The sequence below is a fragment of the Melanotaenia boesemani genome, chromosome 15 (genome assembly GCF_017639745.1).
Source record: "Melanotaenia boesemani isolate fMelBoe1 chromosome 15, fMelBoe1.pri, whole genome shotgun sequence".
Lineage (NCBI taxonomy): Eukaryota > Metazoa > Chordata > Actinopteri > Atheriniformes > Melanotaeniidae > Melanotaenia > Melanotaenia boesemani.
The window spans coordinates 7939858-7963658 of NC_055696.1; the positions used below are offsets into that span (position 1 = coordinate 7939858).

General features: G+C 39.8%; 1 protein-coding gene across 10 annotated transcripts in view; it reads right to left on the minus strand.

Annotated features, from left to right (window-relative positions):
- phldb1a (pleckstrin homology-like domain, family B, member 1a) overlaps positions 1-23707 on the minus strand; it is a 31889-nt gene extending 8182 nt beyond the window's left edge. The window contains exons 1-21 of one of the 10 annotated variants that reach the window (XM_042007814.1): positions 23600-23707; positions 18602-18700; positions 17318-17441; positions 15202-15372; positions 14026-14151; positions 11763-12823; positions 7721-7948; positions 7483-7614; positions 7184-7321; positions 6533-6661; positions 4765-4920; positions 4567-4677; positions 3262-3351; positions 3021-3152; positions 2641-2763; positions 2333-2491; positions 1965-2105; positions 1544-1663; positions 1390-1468; positions 521-665; positions 109-199 (exon numbers count right to left, since the gene is read on the minus strand). In XM_042007814.1, the coding sequence (XP_041863748.1) occupies positions 109-199; positions 521-665; positions 1390-1468; positions 1544-1663; positions 1965-2105; positions 2333-2491; positions 2641-2763; positions 3021-3152; positions 3262-3351; positions 4567-4677; positions 4765-4920; positions 6533-6661; positions 7184-7321; positions 7483-7614; positions 7721-7948; positions 11763-12823; positions 14026-14151; positions 15202-15372; positions 17318-17441; positions 18602-18661 (3516 nt within the window). In that variant the 5' untranslated portion in view covers positions 18662-18700; positions 23600-23707. Of the gene's footprint in view, positions 1-108; positions 200-520; positions 666-1389; positions 1469-1543; positions 1664-1964; positions 2106-2332; positions 2492-2640; positions 2764-3020; positions 3153-3261; positions 3352-4566; positions 4678-4764; positions 4921-6532; positions 6662-7183; positions 7322-7482; positions 7615-7720; positions 7949-11762; positions 12824-14025; positions 14152-14653; positions 15047-15201; positions 15373-17317; positions 17442-18601; positions 18701-20161; positions 20323-23599 lie in introns of those variants that run through there. The other 9 variants (XM_042007813.1, XM_042007812.1, XM_042007815.1 and 6 more) reach the window with 9 other exon arrangements.
- Positions 23708-23801: the final 94 nt, after the last annotated feature.

The following is a 23801-nucleotide window of genomic DNA, read 5'->3' on the forward strand; positions in this document are numbered from 1 at the left end:
TTGTGTAATTGTTCTGTGAAGGAGACAAAGTGATGGAATACTGATATCCACTCGTGCTGAGGATTAAGCTTTGCACAGTGAAATGAGGCAGTAAAATCAGGCACTCACTCTATTTTCAATCAGTCTGGATTTCTCCTGCTGCGCTTCTTTCAACATCTTCTCCATCTCTTCTATTCTCTGGGCCTCAAACCCACAGGCACTACAACACACAAAGGCGAAGGATCATCGATTACATGGCTATGATAAGGCTGGATGATTAAGGTGAACAAACATTCCTGGAAACCAAACACTGAAACAGCAGGAGAGCAAGAGAGACACGGGTTCTTCATTAACAACAGTAAACTTAACTTCAAAACTTGAATGGGTTGGCATGGCAACAGCCAGTGTAATCACGTGAACAGGCATGTAACTAAACATGTTGTCACAGGAACAAAGCACAGTGACCTTTCTTCTAAGAGAAGGGGCAGACTTGGGTGTTCCCATGGAAACAGAGCCAACTGCTCATTTTCCAGTCTCTCACCTTTCTGGGGTACAGGCGGAGTTGCCGGTGGAGACGCTGGTCTCCATACTGTCTGAGCTTTCCAGGCTTAGGGTGTCATATGCCTGGTTGCCACTTGGTGGCGACTGATGATGCAGGATGGAGTGATGAACTGTGGGAGATGGATCTGTGGAAGCAAAAAGGGAGCATTCACTTGTAGACTTACACCGCCCTCTACTGATATTGTCAGTTTATTGTTCTCAGCGCTTTAAAATAACATCCAGGGGAAATACACAGTGAGGATATTGATCAGCTATTATATGACAGCTGAAGTGAAAATCACTGATCCTCTCATTACATTGCAATGCTCAACTGGGAAACCTTCAGTCCTGCTATTTATACTGAGGTTTCTGTGACACATCACCACTTACCTAAACATTGTTACAGATAAGCACCTCCCCTTTACAAAGGCAACAGAGCTTATTACCAGCAGCCGCCACCCCAGCAGGATGATGGCGCACTGCATAGTGCAAAAATGCTCGGGAGCATAACAAACAGCCCATGGCACTGACTGGACCCATAATTCCCTTGAGAGAGCACAGCCAATCCATGGAGGCCCCAACCAACAGGGCCCAAAGCTGTCAGCATCCCATTGTCATTCTCAATAGGATACCACCTAGAGATCCTAATACTTTGATGGGCCAAAGCTATTTTGGCAGCACAAAGGGGCCTTATACAATGTTAGAAAGGTGGTTTTAATATTCTGGTTCATCTATGTCAACTTCTCCCCCTGACTTAAAGACCAAGAAAGAAATATTAGCCAGAGATTTATCCATTTAAAGTCATGGACATTCCTGTTGGAACCCTACAGTGTGGCGCATGCATGTGTCGGGACTGAGAGACTTAAATACCTTTGCATTGCAGAGCCATTTGCTTCCTAGATTCCATGTCTAATGGGTTTGGCATCTCTCTCAGCGTCAACTGTAACCCCTAAAAAAGACACAAAAACATCATGCAGTGCACAACTGTCAAGATCTGATTACAGTTTAGATGTGCAAAACTAACCTTGGTGGGTGCATTTATTTCATGCATAACACCACTGGAGTGTGACAGGACGGCAGTGCTGCTGAAATGACTGCTTAATGATCCCTGTCCAACCTCGCCATCTGATTTAGACTTTAAAATCTGAGAGAGGGAGAAAAAAAACAGATTGACATTTTCATGATTTGTGGTTCATGTTTTTATTTATAGTATTTATTTAATAATTTCAATGGAGTGCATACACTTTTCTGTTTTTGTCAATGGAGATTTGAACTCAACACATAAATACATTTTTATTCACCCTTAAAATATTGAGTTGTATGGCGGCTCACCAGCTACCCCACCTTTTTTGACCATTATTGGGAATCCTAGTCATAACATTATGCATAACTTAGTGGCTAATGAGAGGATTGCCACAAAACTAAAAGAGCTTAAGTGACTTTACCTGCCCATGTCTGCGTGCAGAAAAAGACTTTGCAGGCAGCGGTGGAGGACAGGACTGAGGCTCTCCAGCAGCCATGATGTCCTGGTACCAGCGTTCAAGATTAATGGGAGGCAATGCATTCCTGCTCAGCTCAGCCTGGCTCTGAGGTGATCAAAAGCATGCAGCGAGGGTGAGGGGAGAAAAAGAAAGAGCGAACCATAGTGCAACAGCTTCAAACAGTTTGGTGAAGATAAACATGGGGCAGTCCTTGTGACATTATCAAGCTGGGATAGCAAAGATCATAGAAATTTAGTGGATGGTTGCAATGCTGGGAAGAATATGTGGTGCAAGTTTTTAATAACTAAAGAAGATTTCTAACGTGGACAAACCTGTGCAGAAAGAAAGGAGGAAGGATCACATGCAGCTGAGTGGCGTGAAAAGGTGGATTCAGATGATGCAAGTTGGAATGATGGAGTAGAGGAGGAAGAAGAGACGTCAACTCTCTGCATCCCAAAGATCTGGCTTAACTGACTGACTGTGATGTACTCCTTCACGCACAGAGGAATACAACAGACACATTTAACAAAACAAGGAGAGAGCAGAAAGTTGAAAAGAAGATTAAGATAATACCTCTTTGGGGACATTTCGAGATACTGTTAAAGAGCTGATTTTAGGCAAAAACAGAAAAGCTGTCTACCTCGCATGGCAGAGCTGGAGATACAGTAAGTGAGAGGCAGTGGAGAGCAGCAGGAGAAGAAGAGTGAGGCTGCATAGAAGCATTTCCATACATCCTATAGACATCAGACATCCTGAGGTACTCCTGCATTTACGGTCACAACAAAAGAAAGCTGAAGACTCACACTTAGGGTCAGTCAAAAAGTTCAAATTTGCTTAGTTTTAGAACTGTTATTAAGAGCTATAACTTCTGAGTTTTATCTTCAGACAAACATAATTATAGAGAAAAGCAGACACTTGACATTCTACAAGCTTGTAACAAACATACATCATGCCTGATTTTACTCTAGAAGCACAGGATTTGTGAGGCTCTTTTCCAAATGGGATTTTTCTTAGATTTACCTCTTGCAGTCTGACAGGACAGAGTTCAGGGGAGGGGATGTGAGAGGAGGAGAAGGAGGCAGAGGAAGGACAAGGGCTATGAGGAGCACCATCCACATAAACAAGGTCAGGTTCGCTGATGTGAAGCAATTCCTGTTCAAAAAGTTCACCTGAGTAAAAGAAATCCACCTTTGCAGTAATTTTTCTCCAGCTTAGACACCACAGGTGGTTGTGATATAACGTCTCACATGCACCTCCTCACCTCTTTCATGCTGCCGATTGACTTTGGGAAGTTTTTCCCTCCTGTCAAGGTGTGGTACCTCTTCTCCAGCGCACACAACCTGTCTTGCTCCTGAGGGGTGGAACCAAAGTAGGCATATGGGTTTTACTCAAGAAGTCAGAGCCACCACTATGTCTTGTATCGGTATGCACTGTTCCAGTCAAACACCAACAGAAATATCATGGTAACCATGGGCTTAGATTTGACTCTGAGTTATTTCTTGGAACTGCACGTTTTTCATATATGTGGATATAAAATTGCCACGGTCTGTTGGAATTCTTTTTAATGTCACAATTAAATGCAGCTTGTGGCCTTTCTGTGTGGCAACTTAAAGATGGCTTGTTTGTCAGACTCATTGGACTAACCAAGAGGCAATTCAGCAATTTTAGTTTTAAATAATTCACAAATGTGCCCAGAGCCATTTTAAATGGCTGCAGATTCCAAAATCTGGAGCTCTAGCTTTTGTTTAAAAGTGAAGGTTACTGGTAATATGACCACTTTGCAAAAGTCCAACAAACCTAAACTGGTATCATCAGCTAAGAAGATATTCGTTAGATTGGTCAGGAAATATCAAAAAACACTAAACCACAAAACTGCTAGAGTCACTGACCGCAGTCAAGTCAGTATCATAAGGCTACCAGCCAGAAAACAAGCTCCTGAGCCAAAATCAACACCTACATGCCTAATTTAAGTATGCACCTGACCATGTGGACAACATAAAGTTTAAAAAGGAAAGTTTTACAGTCAAATTAGACAAAATTTGAGTTTTATTGTTTTTTTGTTGTTTTTTTTTGTAGACATAAAAATAAGATATTCAAAAGCAAGAGCACTGTGGTGTAATGGTGTCAACTACAGGACTACAGAATAATGAAGGTGGTCTATCACAGAGTTGTCATAACCTCAAAGCATCAGCTGGTCTGACAGCTGAAATCAGGGCTGGCCCGAGCCTTTATGAGGCACTAAAGAATTTGATTTGGGGGAACCCTAAACATCACAGCACCACTGGTACTGAACTATTACTGGTTATGAGTGCTGCATTCACTTGCACTAGGCACCAGAATAGGCTTACATCATACAAGTATGTTATGATGCTTAAAGGGTCTGGTCAAGAGATAAAATATTACAAACACCTTTTATGCCATGAAATGAACTGAATTGTGTAAACTTTTGACCAGTTCTTTAAATACAATAAACCTTTCCTGGGAAAAGAGATTTTATCTCAAGGGACTTCCTGGTAGAATAAAGGTTAAATAAAAATATAAATGAAGTAAACACAGAAAGGCTCACCTTATGCAACAGCTGCAGAGTCACTGTCTTGTCTTTTGTAATTCTCTCGCAGTCTTGAGATGCTTGTATCCCGAGCTGTTTCACCTGAGCTTCTAGAGCAGTCATCCTCTCCTGTGAATCCAAATGTTTCTTGATGTTGTGCTGATACACACTAGATTGTACACTTAAAAGTGTTTACTGTTACAGGTGTATTCCCACCTTCCTCCTGGCCACGCTGCAGTGATACTCAGTTCGTTCTTGGAGAAGATGTGAGCTCTGAGCTTCTTTCTTCTCCTCCAGGCTGCTCTCCTCCTCCAGCTGGCAAAATTCCAGCTCTTCAAACTGCTTGGTCCCAGACTCCAAAGCTTCAGCTTTCTGTCCATAGACAGATATTTATGCAAGTTATTCACTATGTGTAAAATCTGAGTTACAAAGAGAATAAGGTTTTTAAAATTATAAAATGATTTCAGAATGAAAAGAACAAAACAATTAATTAGTTTCATCCATATTTATAGATTCATATATGATGTTCCTCTTGACGTTTACCTTATTATAAACTCGTGAACTTATTTTATACAGTATTTTGAGTCTATTCTAAATTTAATATCTGCGGTTTAAAAATATTTCATAATTATTCATTTACATTTGAAAACACTGAAAACTCATGTGGCCAATTTTACAACCCTGTTTCCAAGAAACTTAGGACATTGTGTGAAACATAACTAAAGAGAATTAAACAATTGCCCTTTTTTTTTCTATATGTTTAGTTGAAAATACGATAACAAATTCAATGTTAAAACAAAAGTTGAGACAGGAAACTAAAGGCTAAATGAATTAGTGTAACATTTAATCAGAGCTGTCATAACATGTTAGCTCTACATTTAAAACAGGCACCAGTCTGTAAAAAACTCATGTGGGCTCAGCTGAAAACCAAAAACTCAATCAATTCAAAGAAAAAATAGAAACAAGATCTTCAAGTATCATTCATCATGACAGCATGGCTGTACTTGAAAAGTCTAGGTAATAAACTGTCCAGCCTGTAGTTCCAATCTGTCACTGAAAACATTTGATACCTTGTTAAACAGATAAAACAACAAACAGATCCGAGAATACGCTGTAAAGCTGAAATTCTACGAGCATGACTGGGGAAACATTTCATACAAAAAAAAGTTCCCAAATGCTTGCAGCTTGTTGTCAAAAGATTAGATGATGCAACAAAGATGTAAACATGCTTAAAATGTGTTTCATATATCAAATTCAAGCGCATACATACATTATACATTCTATATGTTGACTTAAAGTATTTTAATTTATAAAACTGTTGCCATTTAGTAATGTTTTTTACCAATCAAACTTGACTTTTTTTATTTTACACACAGTCCTATCTTCTTTAGAAATGGGGTTGCAAAGGGATGATTCTTAATGAGTGCCACAGAGAGGATGTACAGGTTAGTACAGACAAAGTGTTGCTATTCTATATGTATACAAGGTTTTTATTAAAAGTCAACAATTATATGAAATGTTTGGACTCTTCTGGTTCAAAACAGTTAAGTGGATGAAGGTGATTTGAATCATTGCTGGTAAAATAAATAAATAAATAGAAGAAGCATGCAAAATTTTAGAGCAAAGCTGTTAATGACATTATTAATTGTTACTAATAATAACAACTAAAGTCATCAAGACATCATATAGAGGGAATAGAAATAACCTGTCATACCAAACTGCTGTGGTGGGGTAGCACCTGGATGCCTGCTACATAGTTACAAATGGCACTGCCACAATCAAACTATGTTTATGTGAAGGAGTGCAACAGCAGAAAAAATGAAGAAATTCATTGCACAGTCAACAGTTTTCTAAGTGGTTCTGAGTCCTTCAAAACAGAGTCAGTGTTGCGTCTGCGGCTCTCTGTGCAGACCATACAGTACTGTAGTGTTCAGTATATTATAACCCACTGTTGCCAGCCTGTGGGCTGCGTGAGAACACTGACCCTGCTGAGCTGCTCCTGTAACTGTTCCCTTAGAGACAAGGGGCACTTATCGAGCTGCCTCTTCAGCTCATTGTACTCATTCCTCTGCTTTTCCAGGACCTTCCGCTCAGCCGACACATTAGCCCTCCCCTAAAAACACACAGAAACACACGCGCACACAATTGTGCCCGCATTCAGACCCACATACCACACAATGGAAGGAAAAAAAAATCATGGACAACGAAAATCCATGCATATAAGCAATAAAGTTGTTACAGACGTATTAGCGAAGGCAGAGGTTAGGTTAGGAAGAGATGTTAGGTAGTGCAATGCTTCATGCATTTGGCAATGTTAGAGAGGGAGAAAAAAAGACTTTATATATTTTAATTATAACATTTTCCTAAACGTCTTTATAGGACATTTGTTGTTGTTTCTGTGTTTTAAACACAGTGATGGTGGAACACTTCAGAGAGAAAACAGGTTGTGCTTTGTAATTCAGTCTGTATATGAAAAAGTACTGCAGGTCCGCTGTGATCAGAGAAAACAGCCAACACTGAATATCTACACTGTCCATTTAGAAAAGAGTGAGTTTCACGTATTCAAACATCATTCACATGCAGTGGACTGGTGGCTGTTGTAAACTGACAGTCTGTGTTGCATCACATTACTCACCTTGTCTTTCTTTTGCTGGGTGGCCATGTTTAGCTGACTGAGTCTAAGCTGCAGCTGAGAGATGATTTCATTTTCAGCCTCCACCTGCTCCTGCTCTGCCCGCCTCTCTGCCTGCAACAAGGCTTGCTCCATCTCCACCTAGAGACAAATATGGAGTCACACTGTGCAAACTACAAACTGCAGCAAAGCTAAATAAATACTTGCAGACAAAAGAGCTTACACTCTTTGCACTATACTAAGTAGGTCTCTGATCATGCAAATCAGAAAACATGAACTTCTGTGTATGTTTGTCTGCTAACCTCCTGTTTGGTCTCTTGAAGCTGCTGCTCCAGTTCACTAACTCTGTGCTTTAAGTCATCAACCCTGGCCAAGATCCTGCTCCTTTCCTCCTCCAGGTAGACCTGCTCCTGCCCAGCAAATCGCTCTTCACACTAAGTGCAGATTTATATGTTTTTATTTAAATAATGACTAAATGTAACACATCTTTCCCTCTACATTTGCATAAACCCATTATGAGGGAAAAAAAGTGTATTCTACCTCTTGATGTGTGCTCTCTGTGCTGCTAGACTCCTCTCTCTGGATTTCCTCATCGATGTCTCCCACCCTTTGGGCTCTGTCTGGACCCTGAAGAGACAAACCCCCTCCTGCGTTTGAGCAGATCCCCCTTATACCCCCCAGCAGCTCACTCTTCACCACCTCCACAGCATTGTCCTCCTGATTATACCCTGCACACAGATTCATGATGGTCTCCAGTCTCTGTCGCTCCTAGAAAAGACATGTGAGACATAAACAGGCTGCCTGATATTCTAGATCGTATTGCAGATTAGCTACAATTGTCCTTGGGTGACATTGTCCCATTTAGGCAGCTGTCCCTCAGCCGCTGGCGCGAGACAGCTGCAACCCGATAGCAGTATGTCTTTCAGGAGGGGCTTCGTAATGAAACCTGACAGAGCTGGAGTTGTGGATGAAAACAGACTGTAAAAAGAATAATTATAACACACTGGCAAGTTTTGTTTACTGTCTGAAAGTATTTACGTTTACAACAGACATCACTGGTTTATTAGAGATGCTTTAGATGATCTGTTTCTCTCTAACTCTATTCTTTAACATACTACATTGTTCTAGCTTGTGGTTGTCCTGTTGTCTCTCATCGCACCAAACAATAGGATACTTGCTTTCATATAGCAAAATAGTGTGGAATATGTCATTGTCATTCCAATCTGGCAATAATTAGAGGTCTAGCAAGACCAGGACTAACTGTCTTATATGGGTCTTGCAGCAGTCAATATAAGTTATTCAGGCTGCTACACAATGATTTTAATATAAAATTTTAGACATGTTTAGCCATAATGATGAGACGATAGACTCATAAAGAACTTACTTAACTTACTTTATTTACAAAGAAGAGGATACTATGTGCATTAAAACTATCTGCCATTGAATATAAAGATACAGATTACAGATGCGTCACAACATTCCCTACAGATCCAGGTATTAATTAGCTGTTTATTGTTTGTTTGTTTCTCTTTTCAGGCCAACTTGGTATTATTTGGTGAAAATTATTACATGAAATTTACTCAAAACTTTCTCACTGTAATACATTTTCACTGCAAATGTTCTCAAAATGTATTCACATTAAAACTCAAATGGAATGTGAATGTATTCTTTAGCTGTGTGTAAATTTGAATACAACTCTGTGAAAATACCCTGTTTCCAGGTTAAGTTCAACATGCCAGATGCAACTTCAGTGAAAGTAGATTTGTATGCTAATTTAATTAAAGTATTATGTTAAAATTACTGGTTCTGATCTCTAAAATGACTAATGCCGCATATCTGTCTGTGAGCAGCATGTTAATGATATAGCTGCTAGAAGTGTATATTTTATACAGGGACACCAAGTACAGGACTTGCACAAATGTACTGAATTACTTGGGGGCAATGAAGCTAACCAGCTGATCTTAGCATTACATTCAGGAGATATGGTGATGGTGTTAACCTTCTGGTCTAATCCTCTAAATAAGCAAATATATGGAAACAGAGTTAACCTTTAATAAATTATTACTCAAATGCTGCAGTATTCCAGATTTATGTATAGCAGAGAAGATTTGTTGTAAACTCTTGCAAAATATCTGTGTTTTAGAAACCAGTAGTTTGATATACTTCCAGGGGAAAATATTCTAAAATTAGCACCTCTACCACAACCCTTCCCCTCTAGTTTTGCCCTTTACTTTTGATCAAAAATAAAGGGCAGCATAGGTTTTTAAAGTGTGCAAAGTTGAGTTTTTTTAAACAAAGAACAGTACTGCATGTCAGTGCCAACTATGCCAAAAGAGCAGTGTGCCAAATAGAGCATTTATCCTGGTGAGAGGAAATCCTCTCTTTGTCTCTCATTGCAGGTCAAGAACTCCAAGGCTCCCAGGATTTGAAAAGAAATAACAGAATGACCCCAAAACTGATGTGCTGCTTGCCAGCAGGTTTGCACATTTTTAAGGCTTAGTCCCATTAAACCAGTTTCTGTGGGAACAATAGGATGCAATAGGTGCTAATGAAGATGTATCATTAAATAACAAGCTTGATCTTTTATCTTTAGCTTCTTTGCTCTAATTTTATTAATTGTCATTGTTACTTGGACATGTTTTACCTTGTCTCTTTTAAGCTAGGCTAATCTTTGAGTATCATGAAGTAAAATCTTATATGTTTTGTGTAAATTAAACAAATAAGACTTAAAGTGTGTAGTATTGTTTTTTGTTATTATCTCTGGTGCTCCATTGGAGTTGTTTCCTGTTTCTGTCTTGTGGTTTTCCTCATTCAACTCAATGCTTTTAGAGGAATAGTGCTGTATAATGAGTCTGCTAATTCCAGTGGGAAACACCAACAAGAAAACAGATTAGGATTCATTCTTTCAACTCACAGTGAGAAACATTCAACCCAAATTTCACAAGCTACACATCTTCTAAATATTATGACACTAAAAAAGTCATTTTTCAGTTTAGCATATCAGAGAGAATTACGTTTGTTTGAGATCTGTCTGTGTCTCAGAAACCCTTCTTGTTATTTCTTTCTTCTAGTTCTTGCAGTAACAACAAGCTCGAATTCTTTCTTTCTTTCTTTACATTTTGTACCTTAGAAACCGAATACAGATGTAGTTATGTCTGTGATGGACAAGAGGCTGAGTACAGGGAGCTGGTTGATTGATTTTTTGCATGTGTGTAAAATTGTTCATTGTAATCACATCTTTGCCAAGCGAGTTCACTCAGTGAAGATCAAGCCTAACAGGTGATTACCACAGAGTTATTATCTGGTGAGTGTGATGATATTCTCCTCTGATGTACTTTAAGTAATGTGTTTTACAGTCAGCAGTGACTGCTATGCCAGAGTTAAGGAGGAAGAGGAGACGTTGGCTTTATCTACAAGGAGTATGATGGAGCTTATGGAAGAACAACCTCAGAAGCATCCTGAAAAGTTTCTACTTGGGATTCAGATGAATATAAGAGAAATTCAACCGTCAAGGGAAAGATTTTCTTCTTAAAAAGAAAACCATTAACAGCAACTACAAGCAGGCTGCCACTGCAGTGACATCATTAGCACAAAAAATGCTAGTTAACAACAGGGAAAGACCAAAGCTCCCAAATAGCTTTGTGGGCTACACCCTATAAGAACCATGTAATGGCAGAAAATACAACCAAAGTTTACAGGTAAAAGCCAAAAAAAAAAACATAATCAGGGTAAAAAGTATTAGTTTTAATTCATATGTGTTATGCGTTGGTAAAGACTGTGGTTTATCTACATATACTTGTAGATAGGTTAAAGTAACAGTTCAGTTAGTAACAATCCTACTTTTCCAAAACAGACGTTGAAGAACTACATGGACCACCCACCTCTGTGGTCGTCTCAGCTGTCAGTATGCAGCATTGGGTGGGGTTGGGGTTGCAGGTTGGAGGGTAGTGAGAAAAAAGTGTGGGTGTTGGACTGAAGATAACAAGAATGCGATCTATGATATAGTGTGGGAACAAATAAGAAGGAACCCTGAGTCAGGCGGAGGCAGCTTTGAAAGTAGATGCCACTCATCCCTCTGATAAATATAGTGTTGAACAACAACCAGCCGCACCCTCAGCACTGGACCCCAAGACGTCTGGAAGAATGTTCAACCCGTGTGTCCCTCAGGCCACATGGGCTGGCGATGCCAATAATGTTCAGAGAAGATGAGCTACTGGATGTGCGCCAGAGGATTTGGATAAGGTATCAGAAAGCAGACGTGCAGTCTAACGTGCCAGTAAAGACTGCTTCTCCACTTAACTGTGTTTATCTTTTTTAAAATCATAGTGTCTGCTCACCATGTTGACTTAATTTGTACTGTTTTTTTAAGGCTGAGAAGCAAAACCAAATAATTATTTTCACTTTGTGGAAAATAAAAACTGAGCTATGGCAGCTGTATGTAATAAGGAACAGGTCCAAAATGGACTATTACAGATTAAAGTACAAATATTAATCACACTCATCAAAATCTAGATTTACTCATTTTTAGATGTGGCTTTGGATTAGAATTGAGAATTGAAATAAAAACATGTGTAATACTTACCAGTTTCTCCATTTCCTGCTCTCGTAGCCTCTCCTCTCTCTGCCAACGGTGGTATTCCAGGAGCTCATCCTCATTGTCACTGATCTCAGAAATGCTGTTTTTGCGTTCCCTGGTGTATGGTTTTGTAAGATTCCCTTCCTTGCTGGCAGGTCCTTTCACATTTATGCAGGAGGTCTTCCTTTGGCTACGAGGACTAGCAAGTGGAGACATACCAGACACAGAACTCAAGCTTGACATGAATGCACTTCCCGGGCCAGGCCTTAACTGCCTGTTTGCAGACTCCTCCAGCCCAGACAGAGATGATGAACTCTGTGTATACAGTGCCTTCATAGCCTCTGCTTTTGACGGAGCTGCAAGTTTGCGGTGGCCCTGCGGGCTCTCTGGGACTCCCTGTGATCCTGGAGTCCCTCTACAGGACATGTAAGGACTTAAAGGAGGGAGTTCCCTCAGGCTGCTGGACCCAGTTGGCCTTTGAGGAGCATCTACATAGGAGTGAAGCTGACCCTGCTCTCGCATGGGACTTTGGGATCTCTGCTGCAGGGAGGGACCTCTTAAGCGAGGACTTGATGGAGCTGTTAGGGCAAACTTGGAGGATGGTTTGTGGCTTATGCCTGAGTTTTCCATGCCCTGTCCTGATCCCCTGACATGTGGTTTGGGGCTTGACGTGGCTTCCACCCTTACATTTCTAAGAGGCTTTGGGCTCTCCTGGGACCTCTGACCACCACTAGTACCACACGTAGACAGTGAGGTCCGTGGATGAGGGACAGGAACCTGACTGATATGAGCGGACCTGGCAGGAACTGGAAGGGTTTTGTTGCCAATATTTTGAGTCAGAGAAATGCTGCTGCTGTTTTCATGAATGGAATTCTCTGCTGCAGAGCCGTTTCTCCCATTTAACATGTCTGCAGGAGATGGTGGAAGAGGCTGTTTACCAAACCCTGAAGATGATGATGAAGCCTTCAGCACCAATGAATCCTGCAGGGTTTTTGCCATGTTGTTGAGTTCAGCATCTCTGCTGCATGGAAAAGAATCATGGTTTCCATTTGAACTGCTATGGAGGTCTGCAGAAGGGAAACAGAAACATTTGTCTATGAGCATTCCAGTTGAATAATTGAAGAGAACAGTTGTAAAAACACACAAACAATGCAACAGACGGCGTCAGCCCTGTGTCATCTTTACTTTGTTGACCTCTTCCGGGTCTTAGGTCGGTCATAGGGCAAAAGATAGAGTTCACAAAAGGAAAAACACACTTGCATGTGCATGTTATTGCATTCACACATGCTGTATCCAGAGCACGCTTTAAATGAGGGTGTCTCCTATGGGGCATATGGTCTCCTGCATGAGCCAAATCCAATGGTTGGGATGCTCCTAAGTGGTGTTGTAATCCTACAGGGATCTGGAGCAGCTAAATATAAAGCTGCAGCCATGTACCTCATTCAAAGCGAATGAAATCAGGGCCGGTCAGGAAAGAGTGGGTAATACACTCCGGGAAGGGTGTGGTGGCTCTTACTGTTTAAGCACTGACAGCCAAAATGATAAGGTCAAAGAAGAATGGGTTGTAAATATCACAGACAGCACAGGGCAGCATTTGTAGTAAGCCAGAATAATATCACATTACCTTTAAAAGCATTAAAGTCAACAACAAAAAAAGATTTGTGGCAAAGATTCCAGCCATCCCTTAACACAATGAGGTCACCACACTGAACCAAAATATAGATAAAGTAGATCCCAATGTAGGCCATAGATAATTAGTTCTGAGGAAGCTATTTCTGCATCCTGTCAGGGATAATAATATTCAACTTGTCAGTCAAACCTGAGGGAGGTCTAAACCTGGGGGTCTGAAGAACATGACAAAATTTTGTGTTAAATTTAGCAATTTTAGTTTTAGATCATAAGTCAGCTAGTCGAATCTGTTTATAGCCTGTTTTCTTAATAATCATTCATTAGGATGTAAGGCTTGAAACATCACTACCTTTAACAACTCAGCATCTAGATCACGTCATCTGAGCCAAAGAACCTGACTTATATTAGTTAGTAACTAAGTGACATCAAATTGTAAAACCACTCCTCTGCAAGATGATTAGAAGAAGGGATCTAAAGTAGTTTATGTGCCAAAAGTATTTGTTTTGCCCTTAATAACTGCTGGGGAGGATGTACAGACTTTGTATACACAGTTGCCCCAAGAAGTTTATTTGTGTATTTTAGGAATTGTTCATTGTGGAGTTGGATTAGATGAAGTTAGATGCCTTTGTTGTTTCATTACCAGAGGAAAATGGTTTTGTAGTGTTCAGTCTGACGCTCCCTCCAGGCATCATGCTCTTTATCCTTTGAGCCTCCTCTGGATGATTAAAGCGGAAGAAGGCCGACTGACCGAAACACAGCATGCAGCCTGCCAAAAGAGAAGAGTGTTTAAGTTGTAAGCTGTCAGTGATGTACCAGTTATATTAAATTGACTTAATATACATCATATTTTAAGAGTGAATAACATTTATAATGTTCATGGTTAAATACAAAAGGCAGATTTTTAAAACTTTTTTTGCTGTTTTTTTACTAATATGAATAAAAAAGTGAAAGTGAAAAAGTGAAATCAAAACTCTCCGTTACTGATGTAGTCCTCAACTTTTACACATATTTGTGGTGCCTATGTAAAACAAATAAGCAATTATTAGTCAATACAATGGTAGTATTATGCTAAGATAAACTAAATTGTACTTGATCCGTTCAGGGCAAAACAAAGATAATATCCACTTTTGTTTTTGTCTTGTCTTGTGATTAAGAAATAAGCTTAGTTACAACCTTTTAAAAAGTTTTTTTCTAACTTTGTTAATAGGGTTGTCATGTATTCATCCTCTTTAACGGTAGACATAAATAAACTGACAAGTTTAACTTACATGTAATTAATCAGTAAGTGAAATCCCCTCCTAATAAATTCCTTGCATTTCTGGTGCCTTTGAAGAAATGCCTGATTTACGTCCTGAGAGCCAGGCTGAAGTTTTGTTTCCAGTCGTAGATGCTCCACAGGACGTTTGATATTTATTTCATCCTAAAGTCCAGAGTGCTGCAACACTGTTCCTCCCTGATATGACCAAACCATTTTCCTCCATTCGCGAGTCATTGTGTTGTGATTGTCCTTTGAATGAAGCAAAGCCTGAAGTATTCCTGTTCAGCAGCTGCTGTCTCTACACACATCAGCTTCAAATGACATTCAGATGTAGCTGCTGGCTTGGATCAGACTGAGGGGGCGGGACTGTTGTGGCTGTTTCATGGTATGTTACTGGAAGGACAAGGAACTTTTTTTCTTTTTTTCTATTGTTTCGTTTTTGTCAACTTCATTTTTTTATCTTCACTGGAGACAATGTTTTTGTCAACTTTTCCACCAGTATTGTAATGCAACATTTAACCATAGTGACTGAGATCCTGATGATTGTAATGATGCTACCTTGTGTAAGGCGATAGGGTTTGGTGATGGGGAGCCCATCTATGGAGCACTGGTTGCCACATGGGTACAAGGTGATGCTTCCTGCTTGGTTTTCAATGTAACAGTGCTGAGCTGCAATGCCAGGGCCCTGCAGGGGAATGTCTGTCCCCCCACTGCCCAGTGTGGTTTTCCCTGCAACCAGAGAAAACATTTTCTCAACGTTAATTCCTGAAGAGTCGTGTAAACCTTAATGCCTCTATGAAGTATTCTTAGGTCTGGAGTTCAAAGCCAACACCGACGGGGTCTCGGAGGTCAAGGCTGCATAGGCGGAGTCTCAAATGTGGATCAGTGAGTGACTAAATGTTGAACAACAGGTGTTAGTCTTAAGAGATGTGCTTAGCTTGGCATTGAAAAGGAGTTTTGGAAATTAATATAATAACAAATTTTAGCTATTTATTGTATAAATGAATCATCAGTTTGTTTCACAATTATATGAAAGAAAAAAATACAGTAAAACAAACATGGATCATTTTTATGTTTGGTAATAAAAATATGAGGAACAAAGAAAATCCCAGGAGGCGCCACTTAGCACTCTCTCCCTGCTTTTCCTCTGTGATGTTAATGCTCACTGAAAGACAACTGGTGCCAGCAACTCACAGACAAGGGTGAAGTTGCAACTGTGTCTCAGTGTGGGTAACAACAACATGGTTAGAGGGTGATGTGTTGTCAGTTGTTGTCAATTCATCAACTCTGACAAGCTGTACCACTTGATGAATATTTGTCTAATTTTGGATCCTACACTTATGTAAGTGAATACTGTATATCTTATGCTGCTAACAGTACATACATTGCAATAGATTATGATAAAGAATGTCAGTTACTGCAGTTAGGAATCTTTTTCAATTATACTCACAGTAATGCTACATAATAAACACTGCCTTGCCAAAAAAATAAAACACTTGCCAACTGGATTTAACTAAGTAAGAGCGTCCTACTGTAAAATTACTAGGCAATCATCTTTCTTCATGCAAAAAGTTATTTAACCCCAACTGATACAATTAATAGCGTCTCATTACTTAAACAACCATGTGGAGAGACACAGCCCATGGTCGTGGAAAAGACATTAGTCTGTTTGAGAAGGGTCAAATCATTGGCATGTGTCAAACAGAGAAAACATCTAAGGAAATTGCAGAAAATTCTGAAATTGGGTCAAAAATTGTCCAAAACATTATTAATAACTGGAAGGATAGTGGGGAACCATCATCTTCCAGGGAGAAATTTGGTCAGAACAAAATCCTGAAGGATCATGATCAGCAATCATGTTGAACTTTAGTGAAATCAAATTGAAGAAAAACAACAGTAGAACTCAGGGCTATGTATAATAGTGATAGTAAGAATATTTCCAGACACACAATGCAAAGGGAACTCAAGGGATTGGGATAGAACAGCTGTGTAGCCATAAGAAATCCCCAAATCAGTGAGCCTAACTGGGGAAAAAGGCTTCAATTTCCTAGGGGGCATAAGATTGGATTCTGGAACAATGGAAGAAAGTCATGTGGTCTGAGCCCAGATTTACCTTGTTCCAGAGTGATGGGCATATCAGGGTAAGAAGAGAGGCAGATGAAGTGATGTACCCATCATGCCTAGCGCCTACTGTTCAATCCTGTGGGGGTAGTCTATGATGTGGGGTTGCTGCAGTTGGTAAAGTCTAGGTTCAGCAACATTATTTGTCCAAAGAATGAGGTCAGCTGATACATGAATATACTGAATGAGCAGGTTATTCCATCAATGAATTTTTCCTTCCCTGATGGCAAGGGCATATTCCAAGACGACAATGGGATTCATTGGGCTCAAATTATGAAAGAGTGGTTCAGGGAGCGTGAGACATCATTGTCAAAGATTGGAAGGGAGGAATGAACTTTTATTATAGAACCTTTCACAGATAAAAACCACAAAGTGCTTTACTATAGGAGTAATGAAAATGAATAAAAGACATAAAAGTGATTGGCCACCACAGAATAATGGTTTTTTTTTTTTTGTTTGTTTTTTTTACCAGACCCAAAACTGGTTAATAACTTTTACGCTTATCCCAACAACATAGAAATATATACTCAGAACTGCTTACACATGCTCTTACCTTCCTCCAGTGGTAGCAAAGTGATGGCTGTGCTCAGGCGTCCACTTCCTAGACTAACCAGGTGGGGGCGATCTGCTTGGACTTTCAAGGATTTGCCTGTTTCAATCAAGTCTAAAGGAGTGTTCTGTCGAAGCAGAAAGAAAAAAAAAGTCATTACTTCATAGTTGAACCATTTAAGAAAAGAAACAGAAAACATTTTGGCGTACAGAGGAGTTCATGGCCCTGCAAATGCAAAACAAGCCCAAATCATTGTTCCCTCACCACTGTGCTTGAGAGTTGGTATGAGGTGTTTGTGCTGCTGTGTTTGCTTTTCTCATGTCATGATGCTGTGCATTTGGCCAAACATCTCAAAAATTTGCAATCATCATGTTCTTTTTCGAGAGAAGAGGCTTTCTCCTGACAACCCTTACAAACAAAGGACTGAACAAGTGTTTGGTCTTTTTCTAATTGTGCTATTGAGAACTTTAGCCTTTAACATGCTAGCTAAGGCATGTAGAGTCTTAGATTTAAATCTAATGCTTTTTTCAGTTTCTCTGAGCATTGCATGGTCTGACTTTGGAATGTCAGATTTACTGGGATATCCACTCCACTTGAAACAGTCATGAATAATTTTCAATTGGGAATAATAATAATTTCTCACTGTTAACTGATGGACTCCATATTATTTGGAAATGGCTTTATTACAGTTCCCAGGCTGATGAACAGCAAGTTAAGTTTTTAGTTAGCAATGGAGTGCATTTAATTTTTCATACGCTGCTTCTGCATTGTGGCTGAGTTCTTGTTAAATAAATAAATAATGACACTGTGACATTATGTGCTGTTGGTTATCTAAGGTTGGCAAAAACCCTATATATATATATATATATATATATATATATATATATATATATACATATATTATTTTAATGTATGAATAGGATAGATAAACATCTAATGATTCTAATAGGAAACTTTAAAAAGAAACAGAATAAATAACACTGACATGACCCTACATTAAACTGAGTGCTTAAAGTGGTTAAACCGAAAAGCACTAAAAACATATAGGCATGTGTGCTCATCTATACAGATTAAACACAACAGTGCATTCTTCGAATTTTTGATTTGAAGCTGGTTAATTGCTAAAATCTTGTTAAAAATCAAGCACTTCTTTGTTATGATTAACAAGCATACTCACATCAGCTGCTGCCAATGACATCAGTTACTACTGTCTTGCTTAACTGAATTAATGTCCCAGTTGTATCTATAAATGTTTTGTGGCTCCTTACACTGAACAAAGTGACTCACCTGTAAAATCTGGTGCATCTGTCGCTCATGTTCCACTTTATTCCTCCTCATGCGATCCATGTCGGCAGGATGGTCAGAAGCATCCAACACATGTAGATCCTGATGCACACACACATTGCATTCGGGCATGAATGGGAGCTTTGGGAATAGTGCCACTAGAGCTGTACTACAATGAGAACAGTGCTTTCCTTAGAAACCCTTCTGCCCCAGTTATAAACCCATGTGACCAAACCACTATACAGAGTAATTGTTTCTCCAGAACTATAGACAAAAACGACATTGATTTATGCCTCAGCCTAAAAGGATTTCACACTTTAGCAAATGAACAAGCCAAACAAAAGAAACCACATACATTATGTGGATATTAAAAATGTGTGTTTTATATCAGTGGGTGTGCTGGATGGAGTTGTGCAGGTGCCTCACACATCATGGGTCAGATCCCTGCTTCCTCTGACCACAGTGAGTCACTGTGACTCATGCTTAGATCTTACAAACGCTCACACTATGATTTCAGACAGATGCTAAAGATTATATCCAGCTGTCGACTCATTGTGCTCACATCAGACAGGAGGAAAACAACAGTCCATGAGGAGCAGTCATGTCTCACAGAATCACGCACAGACAAATAAGCAACCCCTATGACACAACATATTTTTCTGCTAGTCTGGTATACTTGTCTTTTGCTATCACTGTCATCTGTGAGCAACTGGAGTACATGCAACTACCTGCTGCCTGGTGTTTGTTTTGTCTAAAGGAAACTTGGGGAATTGCAAGTTATGTCTGACTTTTAATTTACATTGTAGAGAAGAGCTCTGTGTCATCAGAGCCAGGGTGTTTTGACATATTCAGTGGTATGTCTAGCCTTAGGTTTGGGCAAATTCTTGTTAAAAAAAAAAAGCCAAAAACCATACATTGCAGTCGGACTCTAAGTTTAGCCTGTGGTGTCTGAGACAAGGGGGCGTTCAATTGGCATCTGATGTCACCCCAATTGAGGCTGCTGGGTAAAACCACACATATCTGACAATGCATTGTGTGAGTCTCAGAGGAACCAGTGACAACGAAGAACAGACCGTACCCTCTGTTCTGCACTGACACTGGAGCCCTGACGCCTCTGCTGTCAGCCCACTGGCTGTCAACACTGGCCCTCTTTGAGACATGAACTCAGACACAGGACAGGAGAGTGGGCAGGGTAATGTGTCTCTGTCTGCCCAACTCTCTCTCTCAGGCACACATTTGCTCCTGCACCCACAAACCCCAGTTATTTAATGTACACACCCAGGCCAGAGAACCGTTTAAATGCTTGCAAATACAGGGCCTAGCACTGTAACCTGTCATTATGGAGGCAGCTATGCCCTTCAGAGTTGCCGTGAGCTTCTGAAAATAGATACTGCCAGCTACACGGTCTGGACTGCTACTTTTTAAAGACTTCTGCGGGGAGCTAACTTTGACAAATAGAAGAAGATTTTACAGCTAAAAAGATTAATAAAGTAAAAAGGGGGTTATTGCTTTAGCATAGCACAGAATAGTATGAGTGCAGGCAAATAAAATTAGTTTACTTACTTGTCTGACAGACATGCAGCCCTTACCATCTCTCTACTCTGACAGAGTCCAGACAACACATAGGTCCATGGGTTTGTATGAAGATGATTAATTCACAGAGCCGTGTCCACATTATTGTGTATGTCTTATTCCTTGCTTTTTTCATTCACTCACTGAGTTCCTCTGCTATTTCCCTCCTCCCAGCCCCTTCTCCTCCCCATCCCGGTGCAGAATTACATCCTATCAGAGTTACACGCGGCAGAGGGGGACCACGCATCGGCACTGCCCTCCAAAACAAGCTCAGATTTCCTCTTTGTTGATTCCATTTCTCCACTGGCTGAAAACCCTTTGGGAAAATAACATCTTATCCCAGTGGGTCCCTAAAACACACAAAATTTGAATTGTATGAATGCTCAGATTGACAACACAACGTGATCAGAGAGGGCTGGGCAATCATTCAGGTGTTAACAGTCTTATCCATGATGGAAACAACATGTGGTGTACAAGTGGGAGATGGAACAGACCTTTCACCCTCTAACTTCCTGCTCTGAGCTCTGTGCAACTGATGCAACAAACTGGAAAAGAGGGTATTTCCACTCTGGGAAACTGCTGAACAACAATTTTTCATGAATTGAGTAATATTCCACTGTAGTGAATATAATGCAGCTATTTATCTGGATATATTGTGATGATGGGACAAAGAAAGACTGTGTTCCACAGGAAGTGAGTGCACACATGTGAGCATCTCTTCAGATGTCCCTCAGGAATGATATTTGGCTTACAGATAAGCACAGAGCGAGTAGAGGAGAGTGGGAGAAAAACTCCACTATTGATCTCTTAAGGCTTTTCCCATGGCTGGGGCCAAAGAGGAGATGGAGGAAGTGAAGCAGCAAATGACTCACTGAAGAAATTAAAAACAAATAAACAGAGGCAGCTAAGTAACCAGATGCACTGCAGACTGCTGAAGTCTACAGAGAAGCTAGAAGATGTGAGTCACTCGTTCTTAGTGATGATGTGGAGGTTACAGCTGAGACTAACGCATTGGTCTTGAAGCAAATACAGTAGATTAACAAGATCACACTTACAAAATGATACTTTTGATAGATGTCATTTAGCAAATGATAGCAGTTTGCTTACCCACCAACTTTAACCTGTAAAACTGCATCCCATTAAAAAATGAAGAAAAAGAAGGAATCTCTGTCTGCATGTACATCTGTTCTTTGTTATTCTCAACAACTGTTTATGACTTTCTCCACACTTTGGGACTATATTGGCTACCCAGAGGATGTGCAGTGTTCAGGTTGGGTGACTTGATTCTCTCACAACCAAATCCAAGCATAACAGAAGGAATTTTTATTTTTTAGTATATAAAAGGCCTTTGAAGAGATAACTTAAAATACAACCACTAAGGCAGAGACACATTTTTGGAATAACAAAACTGGGGAATCTTGTGAATTTTTTCATTTATCCACCTGCATGAAGGCTGAGCCTGAGTGTCCCCTGTAACCAAACATCTGTGTGGTTATAAATTATGTCAAAGTCAACAAAGAATTTAAGGCTCTTATACTTGATAAAGTCCCAGTAACTGTCCTGGCTTGCAGGTTTTCGTTTTTCTCTCCCCGTTCATCAAAGCTCATTTTGCTTGTTTCCCAAACTGACTTGAGTCTTTCGATTAATCATTCACAGAAATACAAAGATGGCTCAGTGATCATTTAGGGTCCGAAGTTAATACGTCTAATTTAAAAGACATATAAACTTTCTGTTACCACAGCTAAAATGAATAATGGTCATTACTGGCCCCTCAGTGGGTTGAAAAGGTGAACCCTGATGGTGTGGTGATTTGTTTGGACTTAGCTGGGCCCCTGCTCATGTTGGATTATACAGAAATAAAAATGCAAAGAGAAAAGTCCAGTGTTTGCTAAGCAAGACTCAAACAATTAATATTTATTTTGGTAAAGGAAAAGGTAAAGAACTAATTAAAACAGGGATAATTAAACTTTGGCAGAAAAAGAAGAATAAAGCTAGTAAAGGAAGGAAATATTAGATCAAATCAAAATTAAGTTCAGGAAGACATTACGCTAAGAAAAGCTGACTCACCATGTGCTGCCAACCATAATTTGTGTGACTAAATATCATGACAGGAAGGTGAACAGCCTGTGACGATTATATATTTCATCTTTGTACCTTTTTGTCCTTTCAAATCATCTTGTATGCCTTATTATACTGATATGACTTGCTAAGATTCATTAGATTAACTATCAATAGCAGTTTTTGTAGGATATTTTTGAACAGTTTGTAGTGTCAGTGATGCTGACTCAAGGTTAATCTTTAGTCAGATTGTTACTACAAGGCAGTTGTCATTTATCCCTACAAATTTCTCCTTCCATATTTCCCCAACCTGGTGATGTTTCCCAGCAAGATCAAAGAAAAGATAATAAAAAAAAAAGAAAACAGGGACTATAAGTTGGGGTCATCAAACAACACTTCCTCTCAGACCACAAAGAAATCCCAATAGATCCAAACATGAACTTTGCCCCGATCTACACCTAAGCTTAAATGTAACCATAGCTGTTTGTGGGCGGCTAGAAGGAATGCTGCATAAGAGGATGAACTCGGGGCAAGAAAGACCAATGTGAAGGTGGAGGGATGGAAAATAGTCGCAGAGCACTACAGTATACCAAGGTGTTTCATTTTTTTTTTTAGCATTATCAGAAAATACAAAACCTTTACGGCTAAATTGTAACAGAACAACAACGTGGGCGCATTTGTGACATTTTAACCTAATTCGTTCCTAATTCTCATAACAATTATCACATCATAGACAAGCTCCAGTGTTACTCTGACAACCGAGAAGAAAACAATGGACAGGAAACTCTAATATTCCCTAAACTTTTCCTTTGAGTCGCCCACTTAACAGATGCAACATTCCCTTTGCGACATCTGCCCACTCTTCTCTCACACCTTATCAGTTCATTACCTCTAGATGTGAACAAACTGTTGCTCCATCACACAAAAAATGAAAATCTGTAAACTGGTTAAAATCAGGCAAAACAAATACTCACTCAGAAACGTGTGCACCTCACAAACAAAGCAGAGAAATACTTCATCCTGTAAATCCAGCAAAGCACATTACTAGAAGGCTGAGCCCCAAAGGCACCCTGATCTCACACAAGAATAAAAGTGTCCATTCACAAAGCCAGTTGCCTTTGACTCCTAATCTGTCTGAGATGCCTTCCATCTGCTCCCACTGTTCTGTAGTATTTCACTTAGAAACGGCTGCTTATGATGATGTTAACAGGTTAAAAGACTGATAACAGGGAGTAAACTGTATGGTGAGTGAAACATAACTGTGTGGTACTGGGTTTAAAACAAAGGGCAAACTTCTACAATAGCCATGTTATCTTTTTTTTTTCACACTGCAACATGCAAACCCCAAGAAATATTTTTGTTTCTAATTACCCGGGCTAGTGGTAAACATTTTCTTCTCTGTGGAAGGATTTATTCCAAAGATTAAAAACACAAGGCGAAGCATCCTCCCAAATTCCCATACGAAGAGTCTCCGAGTTGTCTTGAGGATGGAGACATGCTGTTCCTTTTCCACTGCTTTTGAATTACTTTCAAAGCAAATGTTTTGGTGCGCCTACATCTTTCTGCCAGGTCC